The 20,417-nt window shown below is 43.8% G+C and overlaps 1 protein-coding gene across 1 annotated transcript; it reads right to left on the bottom strand.

Annotated features, from left to right (window-relative positions):
- Positions 1 to 16,177: 16,177 nt before the first annotated feature.
- On the bottom strand, positions 16,178 to 19,901 carry LOC139076368 (uncharacterized). The gene is made up of 5 exons (XM_070578539.1): positions 19,736 to 19,901; positions 18,602 to 18,826; positions 18,186 to 18,512; positions 17,731 to 17,930; positions 16,178 to 16,885 (listed from the first exon to the last, which is right to left on the bottom strand). The coding sequence occupies exons 1-5, from the start codon at positions 19,899 to 19,901 to the stop codon at positions 16,799 to 16,801; spliced, it is 1,005 nt and encodes a 334-aa protein (XP_070434640.1). The 3' UTR covers positions 16,178 to 16,798.
- Between the last annotated feature and the right edge of the window lie 516 nt (positions 19,902 to 20,417).

The raw sequence follows: 20,417 nt of genomic DNA, 5'->3' as shown, positions 1-20,417 counted from the left end.
ATAAAAAAAAATCTGGAAACAAATGAAAATGAAAACACACCATATCAACTCATAAGGGATGCAGCAAAACGGGTCCTAAGGGGGAAAATTATTGTAATACAGGCCCACCTTAACAAACAAGAGAAAGCTCCAATAAGCAATCTCAACTAAACCTAATAGAATTAAAAAAAATAAGAACAAACAAATCCACAAATCAATCAATGTGATACACCACATTACCAAATGAGGAATAAAAACTACCCAATCATCCCAATGAATGCAAAGAAAACATTTGACAAGATCCAACATCCATTCATGATAAAAACTCTCAATAGGGGCAGGCCTGGTGGCACAGCAGTTAAGTGTGCATGTTCTGCTTCAGTGGCCCGGGGTTCGCTGGTTCAGACCCTGGGTGCGGACATGGCACTGCTTGGCAAGCCATGCTGTAATAGGCATCCCACATATAAAGTAGAGGAAGATGGGCATGAATGTTAGCTCAGGCCCAGTCTTCCTTAGCAAAAAGAGGGGGATTGGCAACAGATGTTAGCTCAGGGCAAATCTTCCTCAAAAAAAAAAAAAAAAACTCTCAATAAAATGGGTAGAGAAGGAAAGTACCTCAACATAATAAAGGCCATATATGACAAATTCACAGCCAACATCATACTCAATGCGGAAAAACTGAAAGCCGTGCCTCTGAGAACAGGAACAATACAAGGATGCTCACCCTCACCACTCTTACTCAACATAGTACTGGAGGTTTTGGCCAGAGCAATTAGGCAAGTGAAAGAAATCCAAATAAGCAATGAAGAAGTGAAACTCTAGCTGTTTGCAGACGACATGATTCTATATATAGAAAACCCTAAAGAATCCATCAGAAAACTATTAGAAATAATCAACAACTACAGCAAAGTTGGAGGGTACAAAATCAACTTACAAAAATCAGTTGCATTTCTATACTCTAATAACAAACTAGCAGAAAGAGAACTCAAGAATACAATCCCATTTACAAACACACAAAAAAGAATAAGATATCTAGGAATAAATTTAACCAAGGAGGTGAAAGACCTATACAATGAAAACGATAAGACATTACTGAAAGAAATCGAGGATGACATAAAGAAATGGAAAGATATTCCATGCACACAGATTGGAAGAATCAACATAGTTAAAATGTCCATACTACCTAAAGCAATCTACAGATTCAATGCAATCCAAATCAGAATCCCAATGACATCCTCTACCAAAATAGAACAAAGAATCCTAAAATTCACATGAGGCAACAAAAGACCCCATATAACTAAAGGAATCCTGAGAAAAAAGAACAAAGCTAGAGGCATCACAATCCCTGACTTCAAAATATACTACAAAGCTATAGTAATCAAAACAGCATGGTAACTGGTACAAAAACAGACACACAGATCAATGGAACTGAACTGAACTGCCAGAAATAAAACCACACACCCACAGACAGCTAATTTTTCACAAAGGTGCTAAGAGAAAGGAAAGTCTCTTCAATAAATGGTGTTGGGAAAACCAGACAGCCACATGCCCAAAAAATGAAAGTAGACCATTATCATTTGCCGTACACAAAAATAAACTCAAAACGGATCAAAGACTTGAAGGTTAGACCTGAAACCATAAAACTTCTAGAAGAAAATATAGGCAGTACACTCTGACATTGGTCTTAAAAGGATCTTTTCAAATACTATGTCTACTCGGAGAAGGGAAACAAAAAATAAACAAAAGGGACTTCATCAGACAGAAGAGCTTCTGTAAGGCAAAGGAAACTAGGGTGAAAACAAAAAGACAACCCACCAATTGAGAGAAAATATTTGCAAATCATATATCTGACAAGGGGTTCATCTCCACAATATAGAAAGAACTCACACAACTGAACAACAGAGAAAAAAAAAAACCCAACCCAGTCAAAAAACAGGCAGAGGATAGAACAGGCATTTCTCCAAGGAAGATATACAGATGGCCAATAGGCATATGAAAAGATGTTCAAAATCACTAATCATCAGGGAAATGCAAATCAAAACTACACTTAGATATCACTTTATATCTGTTCGCATGGCTATCATCACCAAGACAAAAAATAACAAATGTTGGAGAAGTTGTGGAGAAGAGGGAACCCTCGTGCACTGCTGGTGGGAATGCAAACTGGTGCAACCACTATAGAAAACAGTACAACGTGCCACAACTAGAAGGACTCACAGCTAGAATATACAACTTTGTACTTGGGGGGTGTGGGGAGAAAAAACAGAAAGAAAAAAAAGGAGAAGATTGGTAACAGTTGTTAGCTCAGGTGCCAATCTAAGAAAAAGAAAAAGAAAACGGTATGGAGATTTCTCAAAAAACTAAAAATAGAAATACCATATGACCCAGCTATCCGACTACTAGGTATTTATCCAGAGAATTTGAAATCAACAATTCAAAGAGACTATGCACCCCTATGTTCATTGCAGCTTTATTCACAATAGCCAAGACATGGAAGCAACCCAAGTGCCCATCAACTGATGATTGGATAAAGAAGATGTGATATATAGACACAGTGGAATACAATTCAGCCACAAAAAAGACAAAATAGTCCCATTTGCAACAACATGGATGGAGCTTGAGGGTATTATGTTAAACAAAATAAGCCAGACAGAGAAAGACAAACACCATATGATTTCACTCATCTGTGGAAGAGAAACTAACACAGGGATAAAGAGAACAGTTCAGTGGTTACCAGTGGGAAGGCGGTTGAGGGGTGGGCATAAAGGGTGAAAGGGCGCACTTACATGGTGATGGACAAATAATAAATGTACAACAGAAATTTCACAATTTTGTAAAGTATTATGACCTCAAAAAAAAAAAAAAGCCATTCTAAGGCCAATAAAAAAAAGTTAAAAAAACCAAAAAGCTATTTGATGATAAAGTTTTACACCTATGTACAGAAAAATATCTCTTTTTGTTGTTCTTGGTAGTAAGCTGACATTAGTATTTGCAATTGGGCCTATTTTCACTACTTAGATTCTACTGAGTGTTGACCACTGGGCACTAAGACCATAAAAGGGGGACATGACCCAGAACACAACAAGCTTCAGTGAGCATCTCATCCATTCCTGTGACATCAATGGCCATAAAGGTGACTTTCAAGTCTGTGACCTGCCTCCTTAGCAGACATGCCATTTCCAGTTGCCTTTTTGATATCTCCATTAGGTATCTCAAAAGAACTAAAATATAAATTTTAATAACTCTTAGCCAAATGCATCATCTTTTCCTACTAAACCCACAGCTCCTTCTAGATTCTCTAATTCAATCAGTGACTATTCTTTCATCTTTTCTCATCAACCTTATCTTCCCTCATTCTACTTCTTCAGGCTATACAGCTAAATTTGTTGTTAAGCATTCATTTTTTAATTTTCCTATGAAATACAATTCAAGAGCTTACTAGTTTAACAATTATTGTACTTCTGGGGCCAGTCCCGTGGCCAAGGGGTTAAGTTTGCACACTCCACTTTGGGGGCCCATGGTTTCGCCAGTTCAGATCCTGGGTGCTGACGTGGCATTGCTCATCAGGCCATGTTGAGGTGGCGTCCCACGTGCCACAGCCGGAGGGACCCACAACTGAAAAAGTACAACTATGTACCGGGGGGCTTTGGGGATAAAAAGGAGAGATAAAATCTTTAAAAAAAAAAAGCAATTATTGTACTTCTATAATACTTTAAAATCTTTTAATTATGAATTATTTCAAACATATAGGAAATATAAGAAAATTAAATGATATCCAAAGATATTAACATTTTGCCATATTTGCTTCATATCCCCCTTAAAACAAGAGGAAACAAAACATTATAGATACAACTAAAATCTTACCTTACCTGTACCCTCTTTACTTCCACAGATATAATTGCTATCCTAAAGTTAGTATGTATTATTCTCATGTCTTTGTACTTTTACATGTTCACTATTGTTTTATATTTTTAAATTTTACATAAATAATATATGGATGTATTGCTCTGAAACTTACTTCTTTTCATCTAATATGTTTGAGATCCATACTGATGATATAAATGCAGTTGATTAATTTTAAATGCTGTATGGTGTCCCATTGTATGAATAAACCACAATTTATAAATTCATTTCCATGTTGTGTGACATTATTTCCACTATTTGCTATTCCAAATAGTGATGCAATGAATTCTTGAACATATCTCCTGGTGCAGACATGTAAGAATTTCTCTAGGGCAGATATTTGTGTACCAGAACTTGGTTATAATTTAGTCACATGGCCACACCTATTTGCAAGAGAGGATGAGAAATGCATTCTTTATTCTGGATGGCCATGTACCCAGCTAAAAATTAGGAATTCAATTTCTAAGGAAGAAGGGAAGTACAGATACTGGTATTGTGGTAAGCAACTAGCAACCAGCAATTGCTGCCATTTTAAGTATTTCCAAATGTCTTTGAAAACTTCAAAGAGGTTATTCCAATTTATACTCCTATCAACAATGAATAAGAGTTCCAGTTTCCCCATATGTTCTCCAATAACTCAGGCCATCAAACATATTAATTTTTACCAATCTGATGGGTGGGAAATAGTATGTCCCTGTTTTAATTTGCATTTCCCTGATTACCAAGGATGAGCATCATTAACTATTCTAGTTTCTTCTTCTTTGAAATGACTAGTCATTTTTCTATTTGGTTGTCTATTCATTTTTTATTGTAAGAGTGTATATACATATACTTGATACCAATTTGCCTTGAAAATTTTTACCAGTCTTCAGTTTGAGTATTCACTTTTTTGATGATTTGTTTTATTATGAAGAAATTTTTAATTTTCATGTATTTATTGCACAGACTGCTAGTTGTCTGCCAAACTCCATTCTCCCCTTCTTCCATAACAATAGTTGGAGCTAGACGTATGTCTACTCAGCCAAGCTACAATTCCCAGCCTCCCCTGCAGCTTGGAGACTAAGTTGCCATCAGTGGGATGAACCTGGAATTAATGTGTGCTGCTTCTGAGTACAGGCCTTAAGATATTGGGTATGCGTTCAACTACTGTCTCTTCACCTTCCTTCTTACTGTCATGTTAAATGTTAAAAACTAGAGCAATCTTGCAAGCTACGTGTTGAGGATAACAAAGCTGCCCAACTAATTCATTTTTAAAAACCTCTACTATAGCTTTGTCTCCTCTTAAAATTTCTAATATTGTACACTTATGCCTTTTAAATTAAATTTTGACAAAAGTTTGTCTATTTTATTAACCTTTTCAGAGAACCGACTTTAGTTTTCTTGAGCCTCCCAATTGCTTCTTTGATTTCTAGTTCATTCATTTTTGTGCTCATTTTTTTTTCCTTCTTCTCCCTGAAGCCCCCCAGTACATAGTTGTATATTGTAGTTGTAGGTCCTTCTGGTTGTGCTATGTGGGACGCCGCATCAGCATGGCCTGACGAGTGGTGCCATGTCCCCACCCAGGACCCGAACCAGTCAAACCCTGGGCCCCCAAAGCAGAGTGAGAAACCTAACCACTCAGCCACAGGGCAGGCCCCATTTTTGTGCTCATTGTTATTATTTCCTTCCTTCTTCACATCTTTATTACAGTTTTCCCCTAGGTATTTTTTTCAATGTCATTGCAAATGGTATTTTAAAAATTTCCTTTCCCATTTGTGTCTTGCTAGTATACAGGAATACAATTATTTTTGTATTTTGACCTTATATCTAGTTATCTTGCTAAAAGCACTTATTAACGTTGATAGTTTGTAGATTCATTCAGATTTCCTACCTACTGTCTGTAGGACATTACACAGCCATGTCCCCTGCAAATAAATTTTATTTATTCTTTACTAATCTTTATGTCTTTTCTTTCTTTTTTCTTGACTTATTGCACTGGCTATGAGGCTAGGACCTCTAGTATAGTGTTATATGGAAGTGGTGAGAGATGACATCCTTTATGTTGTTCTCCCTTCTCCCCCTTGTTAGGGGGAAAGTATTCAGTCCTTTGAGTATTATGTTAGCTTGGGTTTTTTGTAGGTGCTCTTTATCTGGTTGAGGAAGATGCCTTCTATTCTTAGTTTGCTGAGAGTTTTTACCATGATCTATTCATATTTTCTATACCATATACTCTCAGTTTTGGTAAGTTGTGTTCCCACGATGTTTTTAAATACACTAAATTAGTCATCATCATTATTTTATACATGCAATCATTGTTTCAATATTCCCACATGTTGATGATCAACTTTATGCAACATTTTTTCTTGCAGTCCACTCCTTCCCTCTGGGTTTAACTAACTTCTTCCTCCTGTGCCTCATTTAGCTTCCTATAATAATTATCAATGTGAGTGGTGAATTCCCACTTCTTTTGGTCTGAAAATGTTTTTATTTAGCACTTACTCTTAAATAATAGCTTAGCTGGGTATTGCATTCTGAGTTACAGTTGTTTTCTCTCACCCCTTTCAAAATAGTATTCATCTTCAGACCTCTCTTGTTGAGAAGTATGCTGCTAGCCTAAATGTTGTTTCTTTGTTTACAATCTTTTACAGTTTCTGATATTATCTTGTCCATCTTTGAACACCCTATAACAATTTATTGGTATTTCTTTTAAAGTATTTACTATATATTATTTAGTCATTCTCCATACTTTAGCCTTACTTTGTATTTTTTAGACATTTTCCATAATTGCCTTAACTCCACCATTAGAGAACAAGCTACCTAACACTGTACTAAATGCTATACATCTTTTACTATAAAGAAGCACCATGTTCTCTTCTGGAATGGGGAGTGGCACATAATGAAAAAAGATCCAAATGACCTATCTGAGTTTAGCATCAGAGGTTTGTCTCAAAGAGTGCCTAGATATCAATTTGTTGACAATTGGCTAATGTTTAAGAACAAACAATAAATGAGTAAATTATCTATGCATTGACTATTCTGTTCACAATTTATTGTTTGGCTTCCAACAGATGGTTGGCATTCTTACTAGGGACTGTTTAAACATCAAAAAGGTATTTGTTAAGCTCAGCAAAGTTTTCACTTGTCAACATGGGAATTTATCAGTGTGTATACAGATCTGACTCTGAGTGAAATTATCCGAAAGGGGAATAGCCCCAACTATTCCCCAACTAGACAGTCTAAGCTGTTTCCATCACTGGGGTTCATATATATCTGAGCAATTCTGAAAAAATAGGAAGACAACCACCTAAAATCTTTTTACATGAAAGACTGAGAAGTCTCCTGGGAGTAAACTTATCTTAAGCAAAGCGAAGATTAGATAGCTTGATCTTGAAACAAAGTCTTGGTGCTTAGAGGAAACAAGTAATTTTGAATGTACCGTAGTTCCGGAAACTGGGCATTATCCCCAGCTCAGACCACCATGGATTCAAATTTATGTTCTAAGAAGAGAGAGAGCTATATAAATAAAAATGAAGGGGGCCAGCCCTGTGGCACAGCGGTTAAGTGCACACGTTCCACTTTGGTGGCCTGGGGTTCGCCGGTTCAGATCCCGGGTAAGGACATGGCACCACTTGGCAAGCCATGCTGTGGTAGGCGTCCCACATATAAAGTAGAGGAAGATGGGCACAGATGTGAGCTCAGGGCCAGTCTTCCTCAGCAAAAAGAGGAGGATTGGCAGCAGATATTAGCACAGGGCTAACCCTCCTCAAAAAACAAAAAAATTCATATAAAAATGAAAATACCTATTTGTATTAGAACCATTGATGGAGTATATTGTAGACCATTTTGGAACCTTCTGACAGAGCATATCAGATAATCAACAGTGAACACTGCAGAGCTTTGGCATCTCCCTATTATCAGAATATTCGTCACCAGCTGAATCCAAAAGCAGCAGCAACAATACACACAGAAGAAATGCCTGACAGGAGGGGTGACACGGAGAAAAACCAGTAACAGAGATGGGGATGGGGGGTCAAGAACACTAGTGATGCATACAGCACAAGGATCAGGGCTAATTTAACAATATGGTCAAGGTATGAGAGAGAGACACAAAGCCTCAAACTGAGAATGTTAGAAGAAGACTATTTAGGAAGGTGAATTTTTTTTTAAAGATTGGCACCTGGGCTAACAACTGTTGCCAATCTTCCTTTTTTTTTTTTTTTTTCAAGGATTGGCACCTGGCTAACAACTGTTGCCAATCTTTTTTTTTTTTCTGCTTTATTTCCCAAACCTCCCCCCCCCCGCCCCCGCAGTACATAGTTGTATATCTTAGTTGCAGGTCCTTCTAGTTGTGGGATATGGGACGCCGCCTCAACGTGGCCTGTCGAGTGGTGCCACGTCGGCTCCCAGGATCCCAACCCTGGGCCGCCCCAGCAGAGCACGCGAACTTAACCACTCCGCCACGGAGCCAGCCCTCATTTTTTTTTTTTTTCTTTTTTGGAAGGTGAATTTTTAATCGACCACATTGAAGATAATTACACTCACTGTGAATAGGATGTTTTAAAATTAAGATACTTCTGATTTTATGAAAACATTTGACGATTTTAATAACTGAAAAACTCCTACGTTTTCCTCTAGTTTAGTCCTCTCAACGGCTAGAAATAGAATGTCCCCAGAAATCTTTCACAGAATGACAACCAAGATGAAGAATGTCATCCAAGGAACTGAAGTCTGGGGGTAACTCTAAGTTTAATCTAATTTCAAAACCATATATGCCATTTTACTGTAAAGTAATACTTTGTACTTACAAAGTGTTAGGGCAACATCTTTCTTCAGCTTTTCTAGGTGGGAGAATGAACACAAAAACTTACGCGATTTGCTAGCCCAGATCCGTCATCTCTCTTATCTTTTTTGCCACAAGCAGCACCAACGTGCATTCTAGCCCAGGGAGTGGGGCATGTCCCGGCAATGTCACCGCGGCAGAAGTTTTGAAGGAGAGGGGGCTGAGCAGAGAAGGTAGAAAGGTGACTCCAAAATACCGAGTGGAGCACCAACCCCGTATAGTGTAGACTCTGCAGACCACTTGAGCTTCCTTCAGGGACTGGACAAAGGCACTTCTCGAGGGGGAGGAGTACAGGCTCAAACTGAGTGAGCTAAGAAACGGAAAGAGCTCCCCCAGGTGCCCCACAACCTCAAATTAGTTTCCTTACTTACCATTCCACGGCCAAAAATAACCCACTAGTGAGATATAGCTATGCCAAGTGCGGCAGGTATCAGTTAAATTTCCTCCTCCTCTGTATGAATTTGTATTATTTATAAGACACTTGACACATGTTTAAACACTTGCATAGCTCCTCAGTTTCAGGAAATATGGCTTGTTCTGCTGAGGGGAAAAAGCATATAATGAGGGAGTTAACAAGGGCTGATATTTTTTTACAACATTCTTTAAAATCTGAAAAACCTCTTTAAACACCAGGAACAGCTTAAATAATTCACTCTAGGCCTTCGGGGCCCATGTGGACGTTTCCCACTCGGTTCCCTTTCTGGCCACGTTCTCCCTGGGTTTCATCTCAGGTGGTGGGCCTCCACCACCACGTGTGGCCTCGAGGCCTCACGCCACCCGTCCTCCGGCCTCGGGACCCCGGTGGCCCGCGGGACCCCGGGAAGATCGAACCCCGGAAGGCGCCCCCACGCCCTTTGACCCCTGGGCGCGCAGGACGCTGGGAGCAGGCGGAAGTGCGGCATCGAGGGGCTTGGCGGCCTGTTGTGGCCTGGAGGAAGTGGCTTCCAGGCCGCCGGGCAGGCCTGGTAGGCAGCTGCGGGAGGCAAACGCTGTCGAGGTGCTGGGTCTCCGGCCCTACCCCGCGGACTTTACGACCGCTGGAAAGGAGCCAGGAGACCACTGCCCTTGACCCACCGCCCGGCCCCTCCTTGGCGGGCGGAGGAGGGCGGCCTACCCGGGCAGGGCCCGCGCGGAGGCTCTAGGGGCGGCATGGAGGCCGGCTGCGCGGACTTCTGGCCTTCGTGGCCGTTGTTTTTCCGCGAGGGAGGTCGACGGGAGCTGCGTTCTCTCACGTCTCTCGCACTCCCGGGGGCCCGGGAATTGTGAAACCGGCCTGCGGGCCGGGCAGGGAGGAAGGAGCGCGAAATGCGGCCGCCTAGCGCGGCCAGGGTGGCGCCTGCTGCAGGGCTGCTGCGGCAGAGGGAAGCACCTGCCTCCGCCCACCTTGACCCCGAGGCCGCGGCGTGGTGCTCCCGGCGCCGCTCCGGGCCGTCCTCGCGGAGGTCGGAGAAGGGCGAAAGCCAGAACCTCGCGGCCCTCGAGTGCTCCCCTGCCAGGGGGCGACCGGCTGCCCTTGACCGAGCCCCGCTCGCCAGGGCAGAGAGAGTTCGACGCTCCCGAGGAGGGAGTCTCGATGGAGGAATTCCTCCTGCTTCGCTTCCAGAGTTGAAAGCCGGGAGGCCGTCGGTTCTGCAAAGAGGAGCAGTCGGGCGCAGGCAAGCAAGCAGCTGATGAAAGTAATTGTCCTCGCGCACACAGCCTAGCGCCCAGGGGCGCGCGTGCACACAGACACACACGCACACACACAACTTGCCTCATCTAGCTGCCCAACCTTAGTATTCCGGGCATGCGGTTCTCAACAACTTGCTTGACACAATAACAAAGACATTTAAATGCCAGGACGCAGACTTCACTTTTTAACCTGCTGAGAGGAGCTACTTTCAAAGCTTCCCCACCGCGAATAAACTGACAAAAAATATGGGGTGCACTTATAAATTAAACACCTTACCCTCAAAGCAACGTGCGTTAATCAGGTTTCTAAGGCAATAGCCATCTCTGTCTTTTCCTATTCACCCAAATAATGCCCCAAGAAGGAACCCCTTTACACGACAGAAAGCTGGGGGAAAAAATGAATTATACCCATTGCTAGTAAAAATCATCTTAAATCAATAGAGCACCACTTGAACTTGAGTTTCCATTGTTTCACTGAATCATCAATGTTTTTAATTAAACAGAGCTACCCTTTCTGTTAAAACATTGCATAAAAGGGTTAGGTTTCTACTTTTGTTGAGGCAGCTGGCGTTTGTTGGCTGTTGTGTTTGAGCAACAGACTGTTCAATAGAAGCGAGAAATAGCTCAACGCGCTCTTAATAGACCTGTTTCAACAATGTACCTTGAAAAGGAATACATTGTGTTATTGTGTTAGTTTGCTACAAACCTATTAAAAGAAAAATAGCATCCATCAGGTCTAACAAAACGCATTTGTATTGTATGTACTTATCTGCTTCAAATACACTTCTTGGCACAATGTCTAGAATTCAACTAGATCATCAAAAGCTGGACAGAAGAACACATACCAGTTAGGTAATGATACACGGGCTAAAAATAATAATAAAGGAAGATCTAAGCAGACGGTAATCGCCTCTTTTTGTTTATCATGAGAAATACAGGCAACCCTACTGCAATAGAAAATATATTGCAAAAGTGTGGACTCCTATGACAAAAATTTTTAAAACATTTCTAGCATGGGAACATTGATTCAAATCCCATATTTGGAACGAATCTGATACGCTTTCGATAGCAATTTGTTTCAGAGAAGGATTCAGGGCAGACGCGATGCATTTTTAAAGCAGAATTAAACAGCGCAAAGAGCCGGTTCTTTAGGGAAATGCGTGAAACAAACAAATCGAAAGCAAGGGTTCTAGCCAAGGGGTTGGGGAGCAGCGCTGTCTGGCAGTAGGAAAGGAAGTGCTTCTTGAAAGTGCTCTCTTAAAAATGATTCTTAAATTTAGTGTATTTTAAACACAAAACGAAACTTGAAGCATAGAAATAGGCGACATTGCTGCTGTGAGACGGAACCTATGATATGTTTCAGGGAGTGCTGCCACTTGGACCACAAACCTTAGAAAAACAGAGCCGCAAATGATGAAGCTAATTTAGCTGTGAGATCCGCTTAGCAGAAAGGACACCCAAAGTAGCATCTGTCAGAGGGAGACATCTTTTGCTTCCATGAAAGGCAATCAGTTTTGTTTCCAATCTCAGAGTGCCCAATATTCAACTTTCAAGCACAAAAATGTTGGGGACACAAGAGAATAGTAGACTGCCTACAAGTGAACTCAAATGTCCAAATAAGAAAACGTCCATAGATTACAACAGCACCCTATTGGAGATGTTTATGTCAGCAAATAGGGGAAACAATATTTTGGTCAATACAGTCTATTGTTTTTTTACATTTCTGAATTAGTAAATTATCACGTGAAGATTTAGAAAAATGTCACCCTGAAACTTCAGATGATAGTTTTGCCTTATTGTAAAATGCTATGTTAGACTTTTCTAGAGGAAATTTGAAGTTAGATGAGTGATATGACTGCTCTCTTCAGTTAAAACATTTTCGTTTCTCAAGAAAGGTGTGTGTATGGAGGTATGGGGAGGTGGTTGAAATGTGTTTGATTTATACTTTAACACTTCACTGATAATGTCTCCTCTCTAGAACAAATCAATTTTGAATTAATTCCTTTGGATTTAAAAAATGGAAATGAAATCATAAACCCCAAATTACATGTCATGAAATTAGTTTCTCATAAAATTGACAGCAGAGTTGACATTTCCAAGGTGAGATTTTTTTATATTTTAGATAATCTACCAAAGATGAAAGGAAGTTCACAATAAATTGGTTTGACCATGACATGAAATGTGGTTACTAAGCCTTTTTAAGAAGTCTTTGATTTACATTTAGAACTTTTAGAAATGTTTGCATGTCAGAAGTTATGCTGTCTAGGGGGAAATATTTGATGCATTTTAGTTTCAAGAGATTGTTCAAATAAACAAAGAATCATAGAGGGGATCCTTTGAAAACCCAGCAAAGGGAGAAATGTATTTTAGAGGAAGACTGTAATCTGATTCCTTGTTTTGTTCTTCGTCTTGAAAATCCTTGATTCTCTACTCTTGCAAAGAATTTTCAATAATATATAAAGGCTAGTTATTTTTACTTATTTCTCTAAAGTAAAAAAAAAAAATCCAAATAGTATGTACTGTAATTTGTCTCCCTTTAAAGAAGAGGAAAAAGAGGATCACATATAGATTATTTTCCATATGCCTGCCAAATTTTGCTAGAAAGAGACTTTTGGCCTGTTAATTCATTAATCACTAATATCTAGAAAAGTTTTATCCAATCAAATATTTTTTAAAAAGTCTTTACAACTGTTGATCCTATGCAGCATCTAATTTGAAAGATTCTGTAGGCTACATTTTCAAAGTGTCGAATATCTTTCCAGTTTCTTGGTCTGCCTTAGGTAGGCAAATGATTATCATTTCAGATTTCCTTTGCCTTTTGCCTCAGAAGTATGGAAAGTAAGAGAGGTTAATATTTTTAAAACATTTCTGCCACACGAGATTATTTCAATGCCATTCTCTGGTGTTGTGTCTGAAAAACGGGTGGCCCAGCCCGCTGCCCGCAGCGCCAGACATTCAGCTGGATCTACCCCTGGGCACAGTCGTCAGAGGGAAAAGATTCAGCTTCCAAACTTGATTAAAAACAGCCTAAGAGTTTCTCCCCTGCTAAAGAACTGTGTGGCTTGAGAAGCTGAGTATGCCCCTTCGGAGAGGAGGTGGCTGAGGTCTATATCCCTTTCATATAGGAGTTCAGGGAAGCTTGAAAAAAGCAGTAGATAGCGGGTTGCAGAAAGACAACTAGTCCACAAAAATCCAAAGTTGAAATTCGCTTTATACCATTTAAGAGAAATGCTGAGAAAGAGCGATTCAACCTTGTAATTTTTCACCTTAATTAGAAGGGAAAAAGGAAACATGCACAAACCAACGACCTACTGAGATGCTTGGGAAATGTTAACTTGTTTCTGAGTTACCTTTTTTTTTTTTTTTTTTTTTTTGCTTCTTTCAGCTCATACTTCAAAATATCCTTCTCCTCCCAAAGTTATATTCTGGATGATACAATTAAAACAAAAATACTGAAATACAAAAATGAACTTAGAAATGAGGAATGTGTAGCTTGGTGAATAAAGCATATGCCTGTCAGCATCTTCTTAAAGATATGTTGTTGTTGTTGTTGCTTGTGATTTTTTTATGGTAAAAACTAGAGACATCCAAACAGGAATCCAAACATAAAGAGCAGTGGGAGGTTTCCTGATGTGTTTCAATAATAAAATGAAAATCGTGTCTGTATGTGCCTGTGTGTTCCCCTTCGATTTGAAATTTTATTCCAGAAAGTGGTGCAATTTGTTACTTTTCTTTGTGGGCACAGGAGGAGGAAAATATGATACATTTGGGGATTTTTCAGTAGAACTATGTTTAGTTTTAATTTTCCTGTATTTTAAAATAAACACTTTCACCAAAGCATGTTTGATCTTTGCAAGAAGGAAATATACATTGTGAAGGAATGTGCAGCAGTTGGGTATGAAAATGGGGTTGTGACTCACAGCTGCAGGCAGAAAAAAAGGCGTCGTGGTGTCAGCCAGAGGTGTTCAGTCTAATAATTCAAGCTGTAAACTGTATCCCCTAAAATTACCTACATAATAAATCATTGTGTGAAGAAAAAAAGTTTGGACTGAAAAGTGTAAGTGAAGCAGAATCCTCAGGAGACTTCTGTGCTGGGACCTATTGGCAATGATGTGAAATATGGGTTTATTTTGCCCAAACTTTAAGGATCAGAATAATACTGGAAATTATTCCTGTACAGATGATTTTTTTTTTTTTTTTTGCCTTGGATTTCAACACATTTCTACATAGTCTGTTGCAGAAATGGGCTTGCATTTTTTTCTCTCCTGATCACAGAGCCGAAACTACTTTATGGGATTTACAGTCAATTTATACAGCTTCAAGAGAAAACTCAATTCAAGAATGGCTTGTTTAAAAAAGAAAAATAATGTAAGTGATCAAATACATATCAAGAATGGAGGCAGAAGTCTTTCTGGAAATTCCCTTAGGTTCCTGTCTCAGATTTCGTTATTGTTTATAGGTACCAAAGAAAACACTACAGCTATGTAAACTGGTGAATTAGCTTGCCTAGGAATTCACTGCTAGATTGAAACGCTTAGACACTGCGGTTGGCAAAGCCAGTGTCAAATCCCGGAGACTTGAGAAACAGGAACCTTTGGGGGTAGAATGCACCCGTTTGGAGTAGAAAGGAACTCAGTGCCTGGAGAAAAGATGCAATTGTCAAGAGGAAGTTTAAAGGCCAAGAATACACGAAGTCTTTGAAACAATAAGGGTGAGGAAGTCAAGAAGCAGACTCGCCAAAGCCACATTGAAACAATTTATTTTATAGGATACCCTACATTTCCAGAATTAGTGAGCAGAAGAAGCGCCACGCTGGGAACGCAGGCTGTAGGCTCTCGCGCTCACACCCGCACTGCGAGAGGGAGAAAGTCAAGTTGACACGGGTCTCTTTCGCCTGGGCATTTCAAATGAAAATATAAAGAGGAGGGCGGGGAGAGAAGGAGACAAAACGAAGCTCGAAAAGAATGACTTCGACGAAGTCTGCAATAAAGATTAACTGGAAAAAAGAAGTCCATAGCAATTAAAACTCCTACCCTAGCTCATTAGTATTCATGACCGAATGTCCAGCTTTTCTGTTTATCTTTCTCTCGGGATCAATATCGGAGCAGCGTGGGCCGGGGAGGAGCCCAAGCCGGGCCCTGCGTGCGGCTGACCTTTCGCGCCCTCCCAACAGGTCAGAGCATCTTCAGAACCGCCAGGCCAACGCCGCGCCCATGCTCATTAAAACCACCATTCATCTGCCAGCGGGGAGAGGGAGGGGGAACAGGCCCGGGTGGTGGTGGCGGGGGTGCAGTGGGCAAACAGACCCAACCGACTCCAAAGAGTTTCGAGAAACCACACTCGGCCACGCCAACCACTGTGGGCCCAGTGGGCCGGGAGAAAGAAAAGAAAAACGAGCTGCGTCTGCAGCAAGAGGGGCAGCGCGGCTCCTGGCCTGGCCCTCACTGGCTCCGCCAGGTTCCAGACCCGAAAATTTGTCTGGGGGAGGCAACATAGGACCCCCCCCACCACCGCCGCCGCGACACCGCCCCCCCCTCCGCCCCTGCCAGAGAATCCCCCCCTAGCCCTAGCCCGGCGCAGTCTGCAGCCTCCCCAGGCCGCCGCCGGCCTCTGAGGAGTAACCCGGTCGCGGAGCGTTAACTACGATGATTGTCTTTGACATTATTAACATTATTATTATTTCTACCCCCGACCTTGTCTAGCGGCGCTGCGCTCCGTTCTGCTCCCCAGGACCACTGGTTTGGCCTCAGGGACAGAAAAAACTTGGCTTCGGGAGGTTAGGAAAGAAAGAGGCGGAGGCAGGGGTTGGAGAGGTGAGGTGTGTGTATTGGGGGGGGGGGGTCATCTTCTCCTTCCTTCCCTACTGGTTTATCTGAGAGGTGAGGGGGCGCCCTTCCCCCACGTACACCCGGGGGTCAGAGGGCATGCGGGCAGGCCAGACCTCACACTCCCCGAGGAGTGGGCCCGAGCGATCCGATTGCGGGTAGCCCCCACCCAACTTAGTCTCACACGGGTGACTCGACGTGCGGGGCTCAGAAGTGCGGCCCAGGCCGTGGACTCTCAAACGCCAAGCTGGGTGGAGAGCGCAGGGCAGGCCTGGCCGCCTCGGAGGGAGGCTGGAGGCGGGTGGGGGAGCTGGAGACAGCAGAGGGGTGGGGTGGGGGGGGGTGCGTTTCTTGCTGGGTCCTCCCGTCAGCCGCCCCCAATTTCTTCGTCTCAGGTCCGTCCCACCCACAGGAGCCTGTGTCTGGGGGATGCCGAAGGAGGTGAGTGTGTGTGAGTGCATGTGTGTGTGTGAGTCTGCTGGGGCGTGGAGAGAGAAAGAGAATGTGTGTGTCAGTCGGTCTGTCCGTCTATGTGAGCGCACGCAGGTGAAGGGGCGCCGCCAGCTCTGGCCTGGTTGCTAAGCTCATCCCGAAAGGCGGGTCAGGCGGGATGCGCGATGCGGGACGAGGGCGAGACGCAGGGCTGGAGACGAAATGAGGTGTCACCTCTTCCAAAGCTCGTTGGCCCCTGGGAACAATAGGGAAACGTGAGAGGGCGTCGAGGTGACCGCCGCACGGACAGTTCCAGGACTGGGCCCTGTAGGGGCGGGGCGGGAGTGGGAGGACGATGGCTCCTGGTACCCAGCCTGAGATCTGGGCGCTGGCGGCGCAGGGGCGGGGCGGGGCGTGGACACTGCAGCTCCAGTCTCCCCACAGCCTTGACCGTGAACTCAAACCCTCGGGCTGCCCTGGTTATGTTTTACAGAAGTTCTCATTCGTAACACCCTGTTCAAACTGCCACAGCTGCCTTTTGGTTCTCAGGAGCCCAGCGGCTCCAGCCTGAGGGTTTACGCCTGATCACCTGATCCAGTCTCTGGAAGGATCTAGATTCTTCCTAAAATGAAAACCCAGCAACACTGTTGGGGCCAGGGATGGGGAGAGGGGAGGTTAAAGAGGGGGCGACATTTCTCCTGCCCTGCTCCTAGCTGCCAGTTAAAAATAGAAACCGTTCATTGCTGTCTGCTGGGGGTAGCAGTGGGCTGAGGAGCTCCAGGTTTCTGTGGAACTGGAGGGATATCAGACTATAATCAATCAATCCACAAGAACTTATTGAATGCCTACTTTGGATCTCGAGGGCTGCTTTGCGGGGCATGTGTCCGTTTAAGTAAAAACGCATCTAAGGGGTTCAACCGAATCTTGGTGGGGTGTTATTTCGAGGCCTTTATTTCTTAGCTCTTGGACGCAGGCCTAGCTCGCCCTTTAGGTTATTTCCGTGGCGTGATGTGGAGGAGGGTAGAACCCGAGTCCCTAGTGAGTACTTGGTGGGTCCCCACATGTCCGGGTATGCTACTGGTGTGCTCACCAGGGACCTACCAGAACACACCTCCTCCAATCCTGCCAATCCTGGCACGCAACCGGTCGTCTGGAAAGGCCAGACCTTCCTTGCCAAGCCTGGGATGTGAGCGAACAGCACGGAACACAGGGGAACCTGAACCTCCGGTCCAGCCTGTGATCTGTCCCTGATCTCAGAGTTTCATGAGGAAAATACACCACTAGAGACTGAAAACTTCCGTCTGAAAAAGAGACAAAGGGCCCAGGGGGTGGGGAGGAGGAAGAGAGAAGGTGCCAGCAGAAAGGAAAGAGCCCGGGACAGCGTGGGACACCGTGCGATGGGATTTGCTGGGCCTGGGACCTGTTTCCTTTACGCGAGTCCCGCCAGGCCTCGGCCCTAGCAGCCTCCCCTTGCTTGAGCCCAGAGCAAAACCGACCTGGCCTGTGGTCCAGGAGTGACCTCCTCCCCGCTTGGGACTTTAGGGGACCTCACTGACCCGAGAGAAGCTGATACCGGTGCCAGTTATCATTGTGGTCATTAATAATGCAGTGAGGATCACGATAATTAATAATAATAATGATGGGCTCCCAAGGGGGCTCCAGCTGCCTCGGGATAAAGCGACTCTCGCGTTGAGAGGAGTTTCTCCGGTGGCTGATGGAGCGGAGAACGAAGAGAGCGAGATTGGGCGCTATGAAGTTCAAGTCGACTGCGGTGACTGCAGAAATCTTCCTTTGGCTGCGGCAGTCGGGCCTCCCTGCGAGCAGCGAACCACAGCGCAGCTCTGGTTCGCTAAGGGAGGCAAGGACGGCCTTCGTCTGTGGTTCTGGAGTCAAGGCAAGGGCAGGTTAGAATTCAGGTCCATTTAGGCAGAGGGAGGTGGGGGGATTCCTGCCCCCCCCCCCCAACACACACCTTCAGGCCCAGGTGCCTCATTGTGGCGCAAGATCTTGGGCCGCCAGCCCCCGCGGGCCTTCCAAGTTGAGCAATTCTGACATCTTTGATACTCACACTTTTGCCATCTACCCCTCCCCCCATCCTGTCTCCGGGATTCGAAGGGCCGAAGAGAAAGGCGGAGACTGGACCACACTGTCGAGTGCGTGACTTTGAACAAAGCGGTGGGATGCAGGGGCCGAAGAACTGGGAGCCGTTTTTCGGGAAAGATGCTCGCATCGGCTCCTCACATCCTAGGGTGGGCCAGGCGACCGATCCCACACTGTGATCTTCCTCTTCACGCCACCCCCTTCCCACTTTTATTTCCTTCTGAAAACTAGGATCAGCGCTCCAGGACCTAAACGGACCTCCGGTAGGTCTCCGACATTCAGATCTGGAAAGCGATCCAGCCAACTCAAAGCTGTGACATCGTGCTCCTCTCCTTACTGTTTTCCTCCTTCCGTCAAATGAAGAAAAGATACTAAAGTTGCCCCCCTACCCCATCCTTCTCCTTTGATTGGGGAGGTGTCTCAAGGCCAATAATTTCCACCCACATACAAAGAAAGTTTAAAACATTTAGAATAGATCATCTCATTCTTGCACTAGTTATGATGTATATTTAACCTAATTCCTTCGCCCTGTCTGCCACAGGGGTGGGGGTGTGGGTGGGCGTTGAAAAACCCTAAACGATTTTCCTCACAGCTTATAATGAAATCTTATAGTGAAATGTCCCAAGGATCAGTAACATATGCCAATTATTTTAATAATTTTCCTTAATATTATTAGGGGTTATAAATTTGACTTTAATAGGAGGTTGATTGCTTCAGGAGATGGCTCTTGGGCAGTTCGCAGGGCCGCTGGGGAGGGCTAGTCCGGCGTCTGTCACCCTCTGGGACACACACACACATAGCCCCCAGGCTGGAGTCTCCCTTCCCACTGAATAGGTGGCGTGGCCTCCGGGAGGTCAGGGTTGCCCTTCTCTCCCCAAGCGGCCCTCCGGCCTAGCCTGCCTGGCCCTGTGGCTCAGTCGACGGAGGGGAAGGAGAGAGAAGCAGCGGTCGCGCGGCAGCCACCCGAGCTCTCGGTCTACGCCTCAGAGCCCTGCGCGCAGCTGACCGATCCTATGGAGGTGTCGCTGCCGCCGCCCAAATCTTTTCACCACTGGGGAGGGGGGTGGAGGATCTGTGACTCGGGAACTGCCAGGACCTCTCGGAGCTACAGGGTTACTCAGGAAGATGGAGATCTCTTGATGGCTTAGGGATTTAAAAAGAATTTCCCCCATTCCTACCCTTTGATTATTAAAATTATTTTTGCCTTCTTCCTACAGCATTTTGTTTGAAAACTCTCTATTAATAAACTCTTTCAGAGGAGAACTAAGGCTGCGCAACTTAGAGAAAAGCTGTTGGTTGGTGCTTCTCTTCACTTCCACCTGGCCATTTTAATCTATGTTATTCTATTTTATCTCACTGAATTCTTGAAACAGTTCTTTATTTGGGGGCCAATGGCTTGTTCTTTCCTAAATTAAAACGTACTCTATCACCTTCTCTTGAACATCCTGCTTATTGGTGTACAGCAGTTGTGCAGATAAGCAGGATTTCTCAAGCAAGCTCTCTTTAAAATTTCAAGAAAAAACTTTTGGTAGAAACAGACCCTTAAACTATAATCATCGGGCCATGTTCAAAAACAAAGTACTCCGCTCAGTTTTAAATGTGCAATTAAGAATAACTGTACCTCAGCTTTTCAGAAGGAGGGAGAGGAAAGGGGGCAGGGAAGAGAGGGAAAACAAAGAATAAGGAAA

The sequence above is a fragment of the Equus przewalskii genome, chromosome 16 (assembly GCF_037783145.1).
Source record: "Equus przewalskii isolate Varuska chromosome 16, EquPr2, whole genome shotgun sequence".
Lineage (NCBI taxonomy): Eukaryota > Metazoa > Chordata > Mammalia > Perissodactyla > Equidae > Equus > Equus przewalskii.
The sequence above is the reverse complement of the archived record's forward strand: the minus strand, read 5'-3'. Positions and strand labels throughout refer to the sequence as shown.

Coding starts and splice junctions, on each gene's coding strand:
- LOC139076368 (XM_070578539.1), bottom strand. CDS start 19,901: ATGGGGGAAATTCTTTTTAAATCCCTAAGCCATCAAGAGATCTCCATC. Junction 18,513..18,601: donor TGAGGCACCTGGGCCTGAAG/GTGTGTGTTGGG, acceptor CCTTGACTCCAG/AACCACAGACGAAGGCCGTC. Junction 16,886..17,730: donor ATTGGAGGAGGTGTGTTCTG/GTAGGTCCCTGG, acceptor TATTGTTCCCAG/GGGCCAACGAGCTTTGGAAG.